Source organism: Mauremys reevesii, linkage group 7, assembly GCF_016161935.1.
Source record: "Mauremys reevesii isolate NIE-2019 linkage group 7, ASM1616193v1, whole genome shotgun sequence".
Classification (NCBI taxonomy): Eukaryota; Metazoa; Chordata; order Testudines; family Geoemydidae; genus Mauremys; species Mauremys reevesii.
Genome location: NC_052629.1, coordinates 89,270,448 through 89,287,811, shown reverse-complemented (window position 1 = coordinate 89,287,811; position 17,364 = coordinate 89,270,448). Strand labels below are relative to the sequence as shown.

General features: G+C 39.7%; 1 protein-coding gene across 7 annotated transcripts in view; it reads left to right on the top strand.

Annotated features, from left to right (window-relative positions):
* The window catches only part of RAF1 (Raf-1 proto-oncogene, serine/threonine kinase), a 115,823-nt gene extending 102,489 nt beyond the window's left edge, over nt 1–13,334 (top strand). For 5 of the 7 annotated variants that reach the window (XM_039547714.1, XM_039547713.1, XM_039547712.1 and 2 more), the window contains 4 exons: nt 5,453–5,584; nt 5,763–5,891; nt 7,654–7,788; nt 12,199–13,334. In XM_039547714.1, coding sequence (XP_039403648.1) covers nt 5,453–5,584; nt 5,763–5,891; nt 7,654–7,788; nt 12,199–12,339 — 537 coding nt within the window. In that variant the 3' untranslated portion in view covers nt 12,340–13,334. The remainder of the gene's footprint in view (nt 1–5,452; nt 5,585–5,762; nt 5,892–7,653; nt 7,789–12,198) is intronic. The other 2 variants (XM_039547716.1, XM_039547717.1) reach the window with 2 other exon arrangements.
* The last annotated feature ends 4,030 nt before the right edge of the window (nt 13,335–17,364 follow it).

Genomic DNA, 17,364 nt, shown 5'->3' with positions numbered 1-17,364 from the left:
TGAAACTTTAAGACTGTTGTCTGAAATTTTCCTTTCAATTTGGCTTAGACTTTACAAAACACCAACAAAGTAAATTTTCTAAACTTTCCTATAGGACTTAGATTAAATTCAGATATCTATTCTGATGATTTTATGTCAGAATCGGTAAGTTATAGTCTGGCAAATTCTCAGCCAGGAATCATTACTTGCAACTCTCTTGCAGGAGCTGAAAAGGTTTCCGTTATGCATAAAGGGCCTGATTTAGGGTTCGATCCTGCTCCTGTTGATAGCAGTGCAAGTGGGAACAAGGCCTTTACTGAGATTTTATTGTTGCTGTCATAACTACAATTTTCTGTTTTAATGAGCACACTTTGTTCATTTACTCTGAAAGGAAAGAAAATACTTGACTGTGATTTGAGTGGCAAAAGACCACTGATTTAAGTGGCAAAAGACTAAATGCTTCAGTTTCTGCCTATATATTCCAAATAACCCACACTTAGAAACTGAAATAATATAGAAGGAACACTTGATTTTGAAAAAAAAATTCTCTGCAACTGTAGAGGAATTCACAAGGATGAGTCTGGCTTCTCAGACTTTATGAAGTGGGGCCAAGATTTGGGCAGTTCCTAGTTCTTATTTTAGACTGTTTACAGATTCAGGAAGACAGCACTATATTGATGGATTTGGTTCACACTTGGAACATTATCTTTGTAACCATGAGGGGTAGAAACATGAAAGCTTAGGTTATTCAGCAATTTCTGTTAAGCCCTTATTAGCAACTAGCTCAGGGGTGGGCAAACTTTCTGGCCTGATGGCCACATCTGGAAATAGAAATTGTATGGCAGGCCATTAATGCTCACAAAATAGGGGTTGGGGTGTGTGAGGGGGTGCGGGCTCTGGGGTGGGGCCAGAAATGAGGAGTTTGGGATGCAGGAGGGGGCTCCGGGCTGGGGGTTGGCAGAGTGAGGGCTCCATCTGGAGGGGTAGGGCTGGGGATGAGGGGTTTGGGGTGCAGGAGGGTGCTCTGGGCTGGGATCAAGGGGTTCAGAGGGTAGGAGTGGGATCGGGGGTTGAGGTGCAGGGAGAGGCTCAGGGCTGCAGGCTCTGGGCAGCGCTTACCTCAAGCGGCTCCTGGAAGCAGTGGCATGTCCCTTCTCTGGCTCCTACGCGAGGTGTGTTCCAGCAGCTCTACATGCTGCCCTGTCTGCAGGCACCGCCACTGCAGCTCCCATTGGCTGTGGTTTCAATGGGAGCTGCAGGGGCGGTGCTTGGGGTGGGGCAGCATGCAGAGTGGTGGCCCCTGGCTGCCCCTACGCATATGAGCTGGAGGGGGCGCCATGCCGCTGCTTCTGGGAGCAGTGTGGCACGGTCCCTGACCCTGCTTCCCAGCTGGAGCACCAGAGCAGGGCAAGCCCCAGACTCCGCTCCCCAGCGGACACTCGAGGGTCGGATTAAAACGGCTGGCGGGCTGTATCTGACCATGGGCTGTAGTTTGCCAACCCCTGAACTAACTGTTGGCAAGTGGATTTGTCAGGCTCTGTTGAGAAAGCAAGTTATACAGATAAATATGGTGCTACTCTTAGAGCATACAGCTTTTAATACTAAAGTATATTAGCCTTCAGATACTCTTTAAAGAACTTCTAGAATTAAACATAGGTATATGTAAATTTATGACTTTCTGGATTTATTCACTAATGAATAACTTCGGGCATGGCTACACTTGCAGTTGTACAGCGCTGGGAGTTAAACCTGTCTTCGTACAGCTGAGTAGGGAAAGCGCTGCAGTCTGTCCACACTGACAGCTGCCAGAGCACTGTCGTAGCCACATTTGCAGCATCTGCAGCGACATTGGGAGCGGTGCATTATGGGCAGCTATCCCAGCGTTCAAGTGCCTGCAACTTGTTTTTCAAAAGAGGGGGGTGGGGTGGAGTGTGACAGGGAGCGTGGGGGAGATAGAGAGTGGATTTTTGGAGCCGAGACACTGTCAGCAGCTGCCTTGCGAGTTCCAACCCCCTCCCCCACCCCTCTCTCACTCACTGAAAGCACAGACCAGATAAGCAGCCTCCCTGAAACGGACCCCCGCTCCCTCCCTCCCGCGCGCCGTGCTGCTTCTCTCCTCAAGCCCCCACTCTTCCCCTCTCTTCAAGCAAACACTAGCTGTGGGCATTCCAAAGAGAGCCCCCTGCCTGCCTCTGCTCATTCACAGCAAACAGTAGCTGTTTTTGTTTTTTTGATAAGCAGCTTTGGGAGCCCGGATTTCGCAACAAAATAGAGAGGCATCACAACAAACAGAGTAATCTTTACTTAAAAGGATTATGGGAAGCTTCCGGAGGTCAGTTACGGCGTACTAAGATTATTCCCTGTTTACACTGGCACTCCAGCGCTGCAGCAGCAGCGCTATACTCTTTATTCCTCTCGTGGAGGTGGAGTACAAGCAGCGCTATAGCCAGGGAGATACAGCGCTGTATGTGCCTTGCCAGTGTGGACAGGGAGTGAGTTACAGCACTATAAAGCCACTAACAGCGCTGTAACTCTCAAGTGTAGCCAAGGCCTTCATAGTATTGTTAGCAAACCTGATGATGGAATGTTTTCCACAGAATAGAGGGCTGATTTCATCAAGATGGAGCATTGTATACTGGGTTTGGTAGCCTCCACTAGTCACACCTTATAATAAAGCTTGAGGGCAGTTGTGGCTTGCACTTTGACTGTCTCTGTTGTCAAGACTCATGGAAATATCAGTATTCCTGTGGGATTTTTTGGTTATACCAACATTTTTAGGGGGGCATATTCATCTTTGGTGTAGATTAGGTGAGACCTGCCCTTACTTTGAGGAATATCGTTGTTTATATCTGTTCCTACAGTATTGGCCCTTTGTGGTAGCTGATATCCCCATGCATGTCAGTGACGTGACAGTTTTTTCTGAACAGTAATACCTATTTTGCCACTGTTACACACTGCTGTGGAACTTTGGAATCGGTCCCTGTCATGCAGCAGTTCTCAAACCTGGGGGTCGGGACCCCTCAGGGGGTCACGAGCTGTCAGCCTCCACCCCAAACCCCACTTTGCCTCCAGCATTTATAATGGTGTTAAATATATAAAAAGTGTTTTTAATTTATAAGGAGGGGTCGCACTCAGAGGCTTTCTATGTGGAAGGAGTCACCAGTACAAAAGTTTGAGAACCACTGTTATGTGTGTCTAATGTTATCGTTAGGGGTCTGCTTATTCTGCAGCTGCAGAATTCACATTTGCTAAAAAGTTCTGCCACAGAATCCAAGATTTTTTTTTTAATTTTTAAAACAAAAACATCCATGTTTCTAGTCCTCATGATTGCGAAAAAAATCGGGAAAACGTGAATGGAGTATAAACCACCACAAGTCTGCAGCCCACCTGAAACAATAGCACTGAGAATTTTCAAGTGCCCCATTCATTTCAACAGGTAACTTAGAAATGTAAAAAAATGACAGTGAGGTGGAAACATATATCATTGTGTCAATACTTCAATTCCAAATAGCTTCCCCCTCCTCTTCAAGTGTGAAAAGCTCCAGCTTTCTTAATTCCACTGATGAATTCTGTAATACATTTAATGCAAAAAATAGCTGTGTGGATATTGTGGATCGGGTGACTGCTTGGGCTCTCTCAAGCCCACATGACCCCATGGCTCTGAGTTTGGGTGGCTAGCCTGAGTCTCTGCTTCAGCTGCAATATCCACATTGGTATTTTTAGCATGCTTGTCTACTTTGGCTGGCAGGCTCAATCCCAGCAACAACCTGTTTGGCTCCCTACCCCTCCCCCAGACCAAAAAAAAAGTTGTTTGGTAGAAGGTTTCTGAGGAAATTGATCAAGGAAAGCTATTTTAGTGGCTTATGTCTGGGTTTATGAGAGCAGAATCATTCAACCATGTTTCTTTTCATTAGTTTCTGGCTGCATTTGTCAGAGCACAAGTTTATTTTATTTGTGTTTTGCAGTGGCTCTAGCATACCATATGTGTTTTTTCAACCCTAACTTTACATTCTTTACATACATTTCTGCATTGTTAAATATTTGCAATATAAATTCTATTAGGGAATAAAAGTCTGCTGATTATATCAACAGCTGATTTGTGACTAGGAGTGCATGTAGTCACAGAGAAGCCACATACTGATGGTATTTGTCGTCATGAAAAAAGAATTGGAGCTTTGATTAGTCAATCAAGTTGAGAATCACATTTCTGAAACTTGTATGCCTACATTTATTACAAATAACATATTAAATGCTTATACCTGAAAGAGATTGGTGGTGCTGGGAAAGGAACATTTCTTTTGTTTGTTAACTTTGCACATTTTTGTGTGTTAGGAAAGCAGAAAAACCTTGGAAGTTTTTTGAAACAGAATTTAAAAGCTTCCCCTACACACTCTTCTGTATATCTTATTTAGGGGGTAGGTGCTGTCAAACTTAAAATGAGTCAATTTTTAAAAATTCAATTGATAATGTTCCTTTTAAATACAGTGTCCTGTGGTCTCTGGCATCAGGGTGCTAAAACAAAAAGACAGTTTCTATCATGGGAATCCACTCCTCCATCAGGCTTGGAACTATTGGATTTTCTGCCTTTTCCCCCCAAGTCTTGGAGGCTGGTACATGGTTCTTCTTTCTTCCAACCTCTTTTAAGAACAAGTACACAGGCCAAAGAATGGTACCTATGAATCACAACACAAGCGCTAATTCTATTAGTTTTTAAATGAGTGATTAAGACACAAAAAACTTCCTTAAAATATAACATTTGGTGTTTATATGAAAAAACGAAAAGAAAAGCAAGGAAATAGGTTAAGTACAAAGATGTGTTTGGCTTCCACAGGGAATGTGGGTGTATTATTTTAGTTCATGTCCACTGTTAGGAAAAACTCCCATCTTTCACTCCACCTTCTCAGTAGCTTTAAAAGATTAGTAAAATGTCCTCACGTCTGCATTATGTTCTTCTCTGATCCCAAACCTGATCAATATATGTCAATGATATGTGAAAATACATATGTTTGTGGCAAAGTGAGAAATTCTGCAGAGATTTTTTTTTGGTTTTTGTTTGCCTGTCTGGACATCAGGACCTGTGTAGATTTACTGAAATCATGTACAGGCTGCTGTTCTTTTCAGCAAAGCAGATTGCTCCTTCTGTCTTACTGGTTATTTTAGTTTATAAATTGACAGTGATGGAACTGAGCCAGTAGTTATGTTTAATTTTGCCACTTTCCACATACAACAGTATACTAGAGTAAGAATAGTAAGTATTTTACCTAGTGGTAAACTGATAAATGTGAATGTTGTTTCTCTGTTAGTTACCATCCAGTGTAGTGGGTTTGATCCACTGTGGAGTAAATTGCGTAGTTACCAATAGCCAATATCTATTTTTAAAATTCCTTTACTAGAGTAGAAAGTTAACTTATCCTGTCTTATGCTAATATTGTTTTCTTCCAGTTAATGTAGCTGTTAATTATTTTTTTTAAAGGCACCAGAGGTGATCCGGATGCAGGATAATAACCCATTTAGTTTTCAATCAGATGTCTACTCCTATGGAATAGTATTATATGAACTGATGACAGGAGAACTGCCATACTCCCATATTAACAACAGAGATCAGGTGAGAAACATTCAACTCTGGTATAATGCATTGTATTTCTGGGGAATATGCAATCTGTTTACTGAATGTGTGCAACAAGTGTTTACATCTTATGTTTATAACTTGTATTAGGATTTCCCCTGGGATATAGTTTATGTAGACTATAATAATGTGGTAAATCATCTTAAATTAATACCAGCAGTGTCAATGCACAGCTAGCCACATCCGAGGGTCGTGCTGGCCGCCGCTTCCCGCAGCCCCCATTGGCCTGGAATGGCGAACTGCGGCCAGTGGAAGCTGCGATCGGCCGAACCTGCAGACGCTGCAGGTAAAGAAACTGTCTCAGCCCACCAGCGGATTTCCCTGATGGGCTGCGTGTGAAAGGTTGCCAATCCCTGATCTATACCCTGGACAGTATACTTCCTGATATACTAGAACTTTTAAAGTGCTCCGTGGATTTATTGGAGTGATCAGTATTATATTTTATTAGAGTAGTAAAGTTGCAGCAGAGTTCTGTAGTGAATTATCATACTGCTGTTGAATCTTTGCAGAGAAGTGAGAACTCCTCTAATTTCAATTATGGGCCTTTTGGCCTAATGAAGTTCTAGTTTGAGCCTGTTTATAAAGAAAAAAATTTTATTAATTGCAGTTGTCTAGATTTCTACCAGGAAGGTAGCACATTAATATCTAGAAATTGATAATTATCCTGAAATTTACTGAACTGAAAACAAATTAGTAAAAAAAAAAAATTCTCTCTTCCTGAATGTTTTGCCAATTTCAAGTATTGTATTAATTAATGAATTTGTTTCCCCCAGTGGTCTGTACTGGCGTGGTATGGACTTGAACTCATAGGACAACTTTCTGTAGTGTCTTTTGATCTGAGTTGTCTTTTTGAAGCTTGAGTAATGGAAGAAAACTAGTTAAACTGTTGACTAAAAAGATCTAGAATAACTTATAGTCCATACTCCAAACCACAGCAAGGCCACATTTGTTGCTCTTAAACTGTAACTACTTTGAACATCAAATTTTATTTTTTATTTTTTTTTAAACAATCCCATTAAATTCTTAGTATGCCATTATACTTGAATTATGTGGAAGCTTTGAACATCCATCCCTGTTGTAAAACATTGGCCTGTCAGTAGTATTAACATGGTTGTCTTGTTACCATTCAAATAAATACAATATTTATTTCTGAAATAGATGGAACGTTTCCCCATGTACTGTAGGAGCACTCTCATTTCAGCAACTTTATTTAATGTTAGGCAGCTAGTTTCCTCTTTGGGAACTTTAGCAGTTTTGAGTAATATTTAATTGTGATACAGTTGTTGCAATATTTTTATTAAGCTATATGTACAAACCAAATCCTGAGTTATAATATTAGCTTAACCTGGGCCAAGATATCACTAGATGTCTGTTAGCCACCTTGATCACATTGGTAAGGTTCATTAAAGCCTGAGTAACAGTGTTGCTAAAGCCGAGTCAATATTCTGCTAATCAGGAAGAAACACAACCTGCAGACACTGTTTTGCATTTTAGCTCACAGTCTAAGAAAACTGAAGGTTATCTTCAGAAAAAAAAAATTCCTTCACAGTTAAATATTTTAAGAGGCCTTCTTCCGCTTTATAGTTCCCTCTAAATGGATATGTGGTCTGACAAGGAGTTTTTAGTTAAACATAAAAATGCTGTTTTGTGTTGATCAATCAAAATGTATTGGTAGATTAATGAGTAATCACATAAATTGGACACTTTCTGGCTGGATTTAGGGTTCTTTGTCACTTGAAGCCTTCAACTCCAGCAAGTTGTGTCAGGAAATACTCTAGACTCTGGTCTTGTTGCTATTATAAATTATATAAAAATTAATACATGAAGAAATTCTGAACTAACTATGCAGTGTCACTTAGATGTTAGACTGGTCATCTCATCCATTGGAAAAGCAGGACCACAATTGTTTATTAATTTTGACAAACATTTGACTACAGTAGGACCACCAGCCTGCCTTCAGTATTTCCACATTAAAGACTGTATTAAAGGGCAGTGAAATAATTCACACCAATGGTGTTCAGATTACCTGTTTGTGCCTCCTTGTTTAGATCATTTTTATGGTTGGTCGAGGTTATGCATCTCCAGACCTCAGTAAATTGTACAAGAACTGTCCCAAAGCTATGAAGAGGCTTGTAGCAGATTGTGTGAAGAAAGTTAAGGAGGAAAGACCTCTATTTCCACAGGTAGGAGTCTGTTTTGTATTCAGTTTGATTTTTAAACAAGTCCTAGAAATATCGATTGCATATTCTCTGTTTCACAAAAAGACTCTGTAGAAATATTATTAAGAATATGAAGTTCTGTAGTGAAAATGGAAGATAAATCCACTGAAAACTAAGGGATAGCACAGAAGTGCTACTTGTATCCTATTCTTGGTATATATTTTTGAGACCCATGCCCTGCATGAGCCTGTTTCCATATGCACTTGACAATTAATAACCTAAACTGCACTTAATTTTGCAAATGTCATTAAAAAAAACCTCATTTTACATACACTGATATAGATACTTAGTTGGGCAGCATTAAAACTGTTTACTTCTAGATGACTGGTTTATTCACATTTGAATGTATTTGTTTGCATTAACTTTGCCAGTTTGCCTTATCCGTATTTAAATCTACATGTTTTTTTCTTCAGTATCACTCCAAAATAAACCTGCTCTGGGTAGTTTCATGAGGCCATTTTTTAGTATTTTGACAAAGATGTCTTCCCTCAGCTTCCCAATAGAAGGGTTCAGAAGTTACATGCTTTCCCTTAGCCACTGGATTTTTTGTTTTGGCCTGGGTGGGATTTTATAAAAATATCCATGTTTCTGATTTAAAATAAAACTTTTTTGTTGAGGATATTTATTCTGATTCTTAAATTCTAAAACTAGGCAGAGCGTACAATTCTCCCCACCATCTCCCTTTTCAGAGACAAAATTTAGAGACACTATAAATGGCTGCTGATTGAGCAGCTAGTCTTGGAACCCACAAGGGGAGAGGCAATTCTTGATATAGTTCTAAATGGAACACAAAATCTGGTCCAAGAGGTGACTATGGGTGAACTGCTTGGTAATAGTGACTATAATATAATTAAATTTAGCATCCTTGTAGGTGGGAAATTACACACACACACCCTCCCCCCCAAAAAGGCAACCCCACCACAGTAACATGTAACTTTGAAAAACTAGTTAGATGTCACAAAGGTAAAATGCTTGCAAGCAACATAGAGACTGCTTAAAAACAACATAATAGATTCTTGGACTAAATCTATACCCCTAGTGTTAAAAAAAAAAAAAAAAAAAAAAAGTAGGATCACCAAAGAACAGAGTAATGGAGGCTGTTAAAGGCAAAAAGACATCCTTTAAAATTTGGAAGTCCAAAAGGTAATAAAGAAAATAGGACCACAAACTCTAACAAGTAAAATGTACAAGTACAGTAACTCCTCGCTTAATGTTGTAGTTATGTTCCTGAAAAATGCGATTTTAAGCAAAATGATGTTAAGCGAATCCAATTTCCCTGTAAGAATTAATGTAAATGGGGGAGGTTAGGTTCCAGGGAATTCCTTCCCCCCCCCCCCCCCCCGACAAAAACCTATAGATTATATAGATACACACAGTACACGTTTTAAACAAACAATTTAATACTGTTCACAGCTATGATGATTGTGAAGCTTGGTTGAGGTGGTGACGTAAGAGGGTGGGATATTTCCCAGGGAATGCCTTGCTGCTAAATGATGAACTAGCACTCAGCTAAGCCTTCAAGGGTTAACACGTTGTTAATGTAGCCTCACAAACAAGGCAGCAGGAACAGGAGGGAGGGGAGACAGCATAGCAGACAAAGACCGACACACACCTTGTGTGTGGGAGAGAGAGAGATGCACACTGCCCCTTTAAGTAAGCTGACCTATTTTTAAGTGCATTGTCTTTTTAACTGGATCAGGAAGTTGAGACAGCAGCTGCTGCCTCTGTCTCTCTCCGTCTGTGTCCCCTCCCTGCTCTATATGGAGGAGTAAGTGGGGTGTAGGGGGGAGGGGGACACCCTGACATTAGGGCAGCCCCCCACCCAGCAAACAGGAGTCTCTGGGAGCAGCTCTAAGGCAGAGGGCAGGAGCAGGACATGGCAGTGGGGGAAGGGACAGCTGAACTGCCGATTGATAGCCTGCTGGGTGGTTGCAGCACAGGGAACTTAGGGGAGCGGGGAGCTGATAGGGGGGCTGCTGGTCCACCCTGGTTACAAGCCCCCACCAGCTAGCTGCAACGGGTTGCTCTTTCTGCAAGTAGTGGACAAAGCAGATGGCTGCCAAATGATGATAGAAGGGAGCATTGCACAACTTTAAACGAGCATGTTCCCTAATTGATCAGCAACAAAACAACGTTAACTGGGACGACTTTAAGTGAGGAGCTACTGTATAATAAGGTAGGCCAGGAAAGAATTTGAAAAGCAACTTGCTAAGATGCAAAAACAAACATTGGTTTGTTTGTTTTTTTTAAAGTACATCAGAAGCTGGAAGTCTGCCAAACAGACAGTGGAGGCCATTTGATGATAAAGGTGTTAAAGCACTCAAGGAAGACAGTGCCATTGCAGTGAAATTAAGTGAATCATTGGCGTTGTTCTTCACTAAAAAGGATGTGGGGCAGATACCTACATCAGAGCTATTCTTTTTGGGTGACAGACTGAGGTCTTGTCCCAAATTGATGTCAGTAGAAGACTTTTTAGAACAAATTGATAAGCTAAAGTGTAACAAGTCACAAGGATCAGTTAGTTATTCACCCAAGAGTTCTGAAGGAATTCAAATATAAAACTGCAGAACTACTAACTGTGGTATGTAATTTATGATCAGCCTTTGTACCAGATGACTGGAGGGTAGCTAATGTAGTGCTTAGTTTTAAAAAGGGCTTAGAAGAGATTCTGGCTTTTACAGGCTGGTGATCCTAACTTTACCTGGAAAATTGGAAGAAATTAATAAAAAACAGAATTATCAGACACATAGATAAACATGGTTTGTTGGGGAAGAGTCAGCACAGCTTTTGTAAAGATAAGTCATGCCTTACCAATCTACTAGAATTCAAGGGAATCCGCAAGCATGTGGAAAAGGTGACCCAGTTGATACACTGTACTTGGACTTTCTAAAATTCATTGACAAAGTCTCTCACCAACATCTCTTAAGGAAGCTAATAGCCAGGGGATAAGAAGGAAGGTCCTCTCCTGGATCAGTAACTGTTTGTAAAATAGGAAACAAAGGGTAGGAATAAATGGTTAGTTTTCACAGTGGAAAGAGGTGAACTGCAGAATCTGTATTGGGACCTGTGCTATCCAGCATATTCACTAATGATCTGAGAAGTGGCAAAGTTTGCAGATTCTACACAATTATTTGAGATAGTTAAGTCCAAAGCTGACTGTGAAGAGTTACAAAGGGATCTCACAAAATTGCAACAAAATAGCAGATTAAATTCAATGTAGATAAGTGGAAATAATGCACATTGGAAAAAATAAACTGAACTATACAAATGCAATCAGTTCTAAATTAGCTGTTACCACCCAGGAAAGAGATCTTGGGGTCACTGTGGATTGTTCTCTGAAAACTTCTGCTCCATGTGTAGCAGTTGTTAAAATGGCTAACAGTATGCTAGGAAAAGGATAGAAAACAAGACAGAAAATATGCCATTATATAAATCCATGGTGTACCCACACCTTGAATACTATGTCCAATTCTGATTGTTGCATTTCAAAAAAGATATAGTGGAATTGGAAAAGGTTCAGAGAAGGGGAACAAAGATGATCAGGGGTATGGAGCGGCTTCCATATGAGAGATGGGGAAAAAAATAGGGCTCTTCATCTTAGAAAAGAGACATCTAATCACGAAAGGTGTGGGAGAAGTGTTGATCCTTTCACACAATAAAAAAAAAAAACAGGGGTCACAGGATGAAATTAATAGGCAGCAGGTTTAATACAAACAAGAGGAAGTACTCTTCACACAACTAACCTGTGGAGCTGCTTGCCATGGGATGTTGTAATAGTCAAAAGTATAACTGGTTTCAAAAAAGATCTAGATAAATTCATGGACGATAGGTCCATCAATAGCTATTAGCCAAATTGTTGGGGATGCTGCAACACCATGCTTGTGGTGACCCTAAACCTCTGACTGCCAGAAGCCTGGAGTGGAAGACAGATGAATGACTCCATAATTGCACTGTTCTGTACATGCCCCCTGAAGCTCTGGTATGTGCCACTGTCAGAGACAGGATACTGGGGAAGATGGACCAAGGTCTGATCCAATGTGGCAGGTTTTATATTCTTAACTTGCAGATCATCACATGGAAAAACTAAAGGAAGGAATCCCACCACTCTGCAGTTAAAGGTTTATAATAGCAACGAAAACCTATGTAGCATAGTCCTTTCAGCTTGATATGCTGTGCTTTGACTACTCAAATGGCAGGTTACTATAACTTGACAATTCTAACTAGTGTTCCAATGAAAGCAAATTACTGATCTTGAAGGACACTCTCATCCCATAATAAACTGAGGTTTGGGATTAAAAATAGATTTTCAGGCAGGTTGTTTCTGACAAACCTTCTTGAAATAAGTTTCCTTTTGGTGTTCATTTTTTTTTCCAGATACTGTCTTCCATTGAATTGCTGCAGCATTCTTTACCCAAAATCAACCGTAGCGCTTCTGAACCTTCGCTGCATCGTGCAGCCCACACAGAGGACATCAATTCATGCACATTAACATCCACAAGACTACCTGTTTTTTAGGATTGCACGCTCTCTCCCTTGCTCTAACCAGTAATGAGAAAGAACAGTCATAGCAGTTGTGCTTTTAATGCCTCAATCTACAGGATTGCAATGCCAGCAGGATTCTGTCTCCCAGTTTTCAGAACAAGCTGCTAAGGATTTCTACAGTTTTAATCCTACAGGGACATTTCTCCACATTGCCTTTTTCTACCATTTCTTTTATTGGGATAGAGTTAACTGAGACTGTAATCAAGAAAATCTATTACTATTTTTTTAATAGATGCACTTGAGCCTTATTTTCCCGTAAACAGAAAAGATGGACATTTTCTTTGGCAGTTTTGTGTCTGATTTTGTTTAATAAATTGGTATTTTTATAGCAAGGCTGGTTCAGCATTTGAGGAAAGAAATATTGCAGATTGGTACTGTTCTTTGGATGTCCCATGCCATGTCCCACTGTAAAGTTGGGGGATTTTGACTAAAATGGCCATCTACAAACAAGACTGATGAAAGAGGAAGAATTCTGGCGATCAGCTTCTGCAAAGAGTACTCATGAAGCAGATGAAATCTGTTATAATGAATTGCTAAGTCAACACAAAAATAGTTTTGCACATAGAAGAAAAACTTCTGCAGAGGAGTGGAATATATTCTGAATAGTACTGCTCAGAGAAGGAAGCTAGCACAATCTTGCTATGGTCCTCTCCAGTAACTTAAGAAGCTTTTTTGGTACTATTGACTTGTTTCTTACAGCCCAATGAGGTATCAAGTGCGGAATGACAGGCTTTTTTGGATGAGGAAAGGCTAAGTAACATTATTAGTATATTTCTGCAAAACACGCAGCAACTTCAACCCATTTGAAGCTGTCTTCCGAGAGATGCACTATAAAAGAGGAAACTGAGTGTATACAGTTTTTCTTTCTGATTTGGGTTTTAATTTTGTTTTTATTGCTCCCAAGAAAATGCCTTTATTGTAAACCAAGGTTCCTCTGATTCTTATTTTAATAAAATAAATTAAATTTAGGTTTAAGCTTCAGTGTCATTCTTCAGTGCAATAGCTTACAATTCTAAGATGTCTAGATGCATGTAGTTCTGCGATCGTGTGCCCATTTAGACATCAGTGTCTTAAATTATCTCTGGAAATTCTAAATGATCACAAATACTCTTCACTATATTGACCACAATAGGTGGGATGCACAAGTTTTCAAACACTTTGCATGTACTTTAATATGTATGTGAATGATTTATAATAAGAAGTTAGCAATTCTGAGCTGCTTGTCCAGTGTCACTTTACAGAACATTGTGGTAATCCAGAGGTTCCCAAACATTTAATATGTTGACCATTTCTCCTATATGCATAATATCCCTAGGCAACTATAGCAGTGCTTACACATGCACATATTAGGAATGGATGTCATGTATTTTAAGTGTTTTGATTAGGGAAGAATAGACACTAGTTGTAGGGACCATGTGTACCATTTTGGGCCTTGGCTGCTATAGTAGTACATTATGCTCCTGTTTTTTCCCTAACTTAATTTTCAGTTACCCTGAAATGTACTCTCTTCCAGTTAAGAGGGATAAGCAGTTATGCAATTCCCTGTATGCTAATGATTGCATAAATCTGAAACCAGCAACTACTTTATCTTTGGCATATAGCAGAACCTCAGAGTTATGAACAGCTTGGGAATGGAGATTGTTCTTAACTCTGAACGAAACATTACGGTTGTTCTTTCAAAAGTTTACAACTGAACATACAGAATGCTGCTTTCCTTTATTTTTTTTTAGTAGTTTACGTTAAACACGGTACTGTATTTGTGTTTGTGTGTCTGCTGCTGCCTGATTGTATACTTCCCGGTTCCAAATTAGGTGTGTGGTTGACTGGTCAGTTCATAACTCTGGTGTTCGTAACTCTGAGGTTCTGCTGTACCATCTAGAATTCCCTAGCCTGACACTTTGTTAGCTGAAGTGGGAATAATTTGCTAAATGGTAGTTATTCTGCTGTGAATTATGCAAACCTCTCTACTCAGTTTTTCAAATTGTTTGCCAGCACCAGACTACTGCCCTCACCTTATTCCATCAGCTGATTTACTCTAAAGCCTTCATGAGAGGGGAGAGAAGAATTACTCAAACACAAAGCAAAGGAGCTGTCAAAATTCTGATGTACACTTTTTTTTAATTTTTACTCCCTGCAGATCAGCAAGGTTCTTGTTACTAGAATAAATGTTGTTCCCACACAAAAAAGCCTTAGCTTAACAATAAGGCTGAAGTAGTTTTGTATAACCATTACAAAATTTCAGCATTACAAAGACTAAACGAGCAGTGAAGTGAAATTACCCTTAATGTTCAAATGTTTGGTTAAATTCAGCTCGATCATTCTGACATCTTAAGCATCACCCTAATCCACAACACATTGTTGCTAACAAAGTATGAACTATTTTGTTCTGTTCTACAGCTACCAGTCCTTAAATATGTTTTACAAGAAAAAAATTCTAAGAAGATTGGAAAAATACAACATGCTTTGGGTTTCAAGAAGGAATAATTTAAGTTCCAAACCAACTAACAGATTCACTCGTAACTTAATAAAATTTTAAATCTTTACCCTAAGATTAAGGGGTGTGTAACTTTGATTGTAATAAACATTTTACTCCAGGAGTGAAAGGCTAGTACACCAAGTCATGATTCCATCTAGCCCCTACAAAATGTATATGTTCTAAAGGGCACTTGGGTGCTAATTTTAATGGAAATTGGGCATCAAAGTTCCCTAGATGACATTGAAAATTTAGCCATAGTTGTCTTGTTTGTTTAATAAATACTACAGCATATGGCATCGCCTGCTGCCTTGCTGACAAAGATAAATAAGGAATTGTCCTGCTTTAAGGATTTCACAATTAAAGCAAACAAAAGCAGGACAGTGCTGCAGTTTGGTTACCTATGATATGGTTTTTATGGGAGGAGCTACTCTTCAGTACTGGAAATAATGCAGATATCCATTCCAAAACTTAACATGCAGCAGAATGCTGAAACGAAGTCACAGAAAGGTAGTGGCACAGTTGTTTGTATAGAAAAAGTGAATGTTCGAAGGTCTATAGATGATTGGCATGGGACTCTTGGTTACATTGTTAATCTTACAGTACAAGCCTGACTATCTTGCTGAATGTAGCTTGTCTATGCTGGCATACATTCTTGTTGCTGTTTCCTTCATTCTCTTTCCCATTGTTTGTTACTCCTGCTATTTTTCTCTGTTTAGATTGTAATTTCTGGAGGGACACGGACTGCCATTTTACTCTAGTTGAATAGACCTGATCCTAATGGGGGCCTCTAGGCATTAAAATAAGTAGAAACGTGGGTCAAAAATACTTGGAGGAGCCGGGCACAGGAAAAGTTTCATAGTAATTGTGATCTTACTATCCAGACATAGTTAAATTACAACTTTTTCCAGTGAAATTAAGTTTAGTATCCTGAGCTACAAATAAAGGACAGCACTGCACATTCTCTAGTTGTGGAACAGATAGTTGAAGCTTCCCTATTCTTTTGTGTAAAAATGGTGCCTAATGAAGTCCATGTAAATTTTCTTCAGGCTTGTTCTAAGTATGCAATCCCAATATCCTAAATTGGATGTGGGGTGCTGCCTCTGAGGGGAGTAAGTGTGAGCTTTCTCTTCAAGTTATTAACTATCTGTCTCCACCTGTTCCCTGTGCCACTTTACTTGCTCCTTCTTTGTACATGAAGCTCTGTTTGAAAAACTACTTATACTGAAGATATTGGTTATAGAACTGGTTCGCAACTAGGAGAATGCGTACCCCTGGGGGTATGCAGAGGTAGGGTGACCACACATCCTGTTTTGGTCTGGATAGTCCCCTTTTTCAGCTGTCCTGGCTATCCCTACTTTTTCACCAAAACCGGGCATTTGTCCCAGAGAAATTAGATGCTGGTGGGCAGCACTGCCTTCAGAGCTGACCCCCTCAGTGGGGCTCAGGAGGTCACCCCCTGCCTGTCCTCTCTTTACTTTAAGAAAAATGGTCACCCTACATGCGTCTTTCAAGGAGTACATCAACTTATCTAGATATTGGCCAAGTTTTACAACAGGCTACATAAAATGAACTAGTGATGTCAACACAGCTAACTAAAAATTCATATAATGACATATGTATACTGCTCTATCCTATACACTGAAAGTACAATATTTATATTCCCATTGATTTATTTTATAATTATATGGTAAAAATGAGAAAGTAAGCAATTTTTCAGTAATAGTGTTGACACTTTTATATCTGATTTTGTAAGCAAATAGTTCAATTATGGGAAATGTGGGGTATGTAAGACAAACTTCTAGAAGGGGTAAAGTAGTCTGGAAAGGTTGAGAGCCTCTGGGCGGTAGTGCTGGCATTTCATTGTTTACTCTGTCCATTTAATCTAAACTTTCAGCCAGACATGTTCACTTGTGTGAAGTTCACCTAATCAATTTTGTAAGTTAGTACACTTAAATTATCTGCAGGAATAAGCTAGCACAACCTGCACAAAGTCAGTGAAAGTAACTTATACCACCCACTACCGGAAAATAATTACCTTCTCCATCAATCTGCAATAGGTGCATATGTGTACACATGCCCAGAAGCACTGACATTCTCTAAATGGCTTCTCCCTTTTAACTTGGAGCAGAGGCCAGAAAGGGGAAAAAAGCATAGAAGTGCCTTCTGGATAGAGCATGTAGAACTTAAAAGTGAAAGCTACATATGCCAACATTAGAACGAGAGTAGAACCTTGGAGTTACAAACACCTTGGAAGTGGAGGTTGTTCCTAATGCTAAAAAAAAAAAAAAAAGTGGTTCTTTCAAAAGTTTACAAGCAAACATTGACATTTTACTATGCAGAAGAAAACTGCTGCTCTTAACCATCTTAATTTAAATGAAACCAGCACAAAGTTTCCATACCATGTCAAATCTTTTGTCATTTTTTGTAGTAGTTTACATGTAACAATACTGTACCATAGCTGCTTTTTTTGGTCACTGCTGTTGCCTGATTGTGTACTTCCAGATCCAAATGAGGTGTGTGGT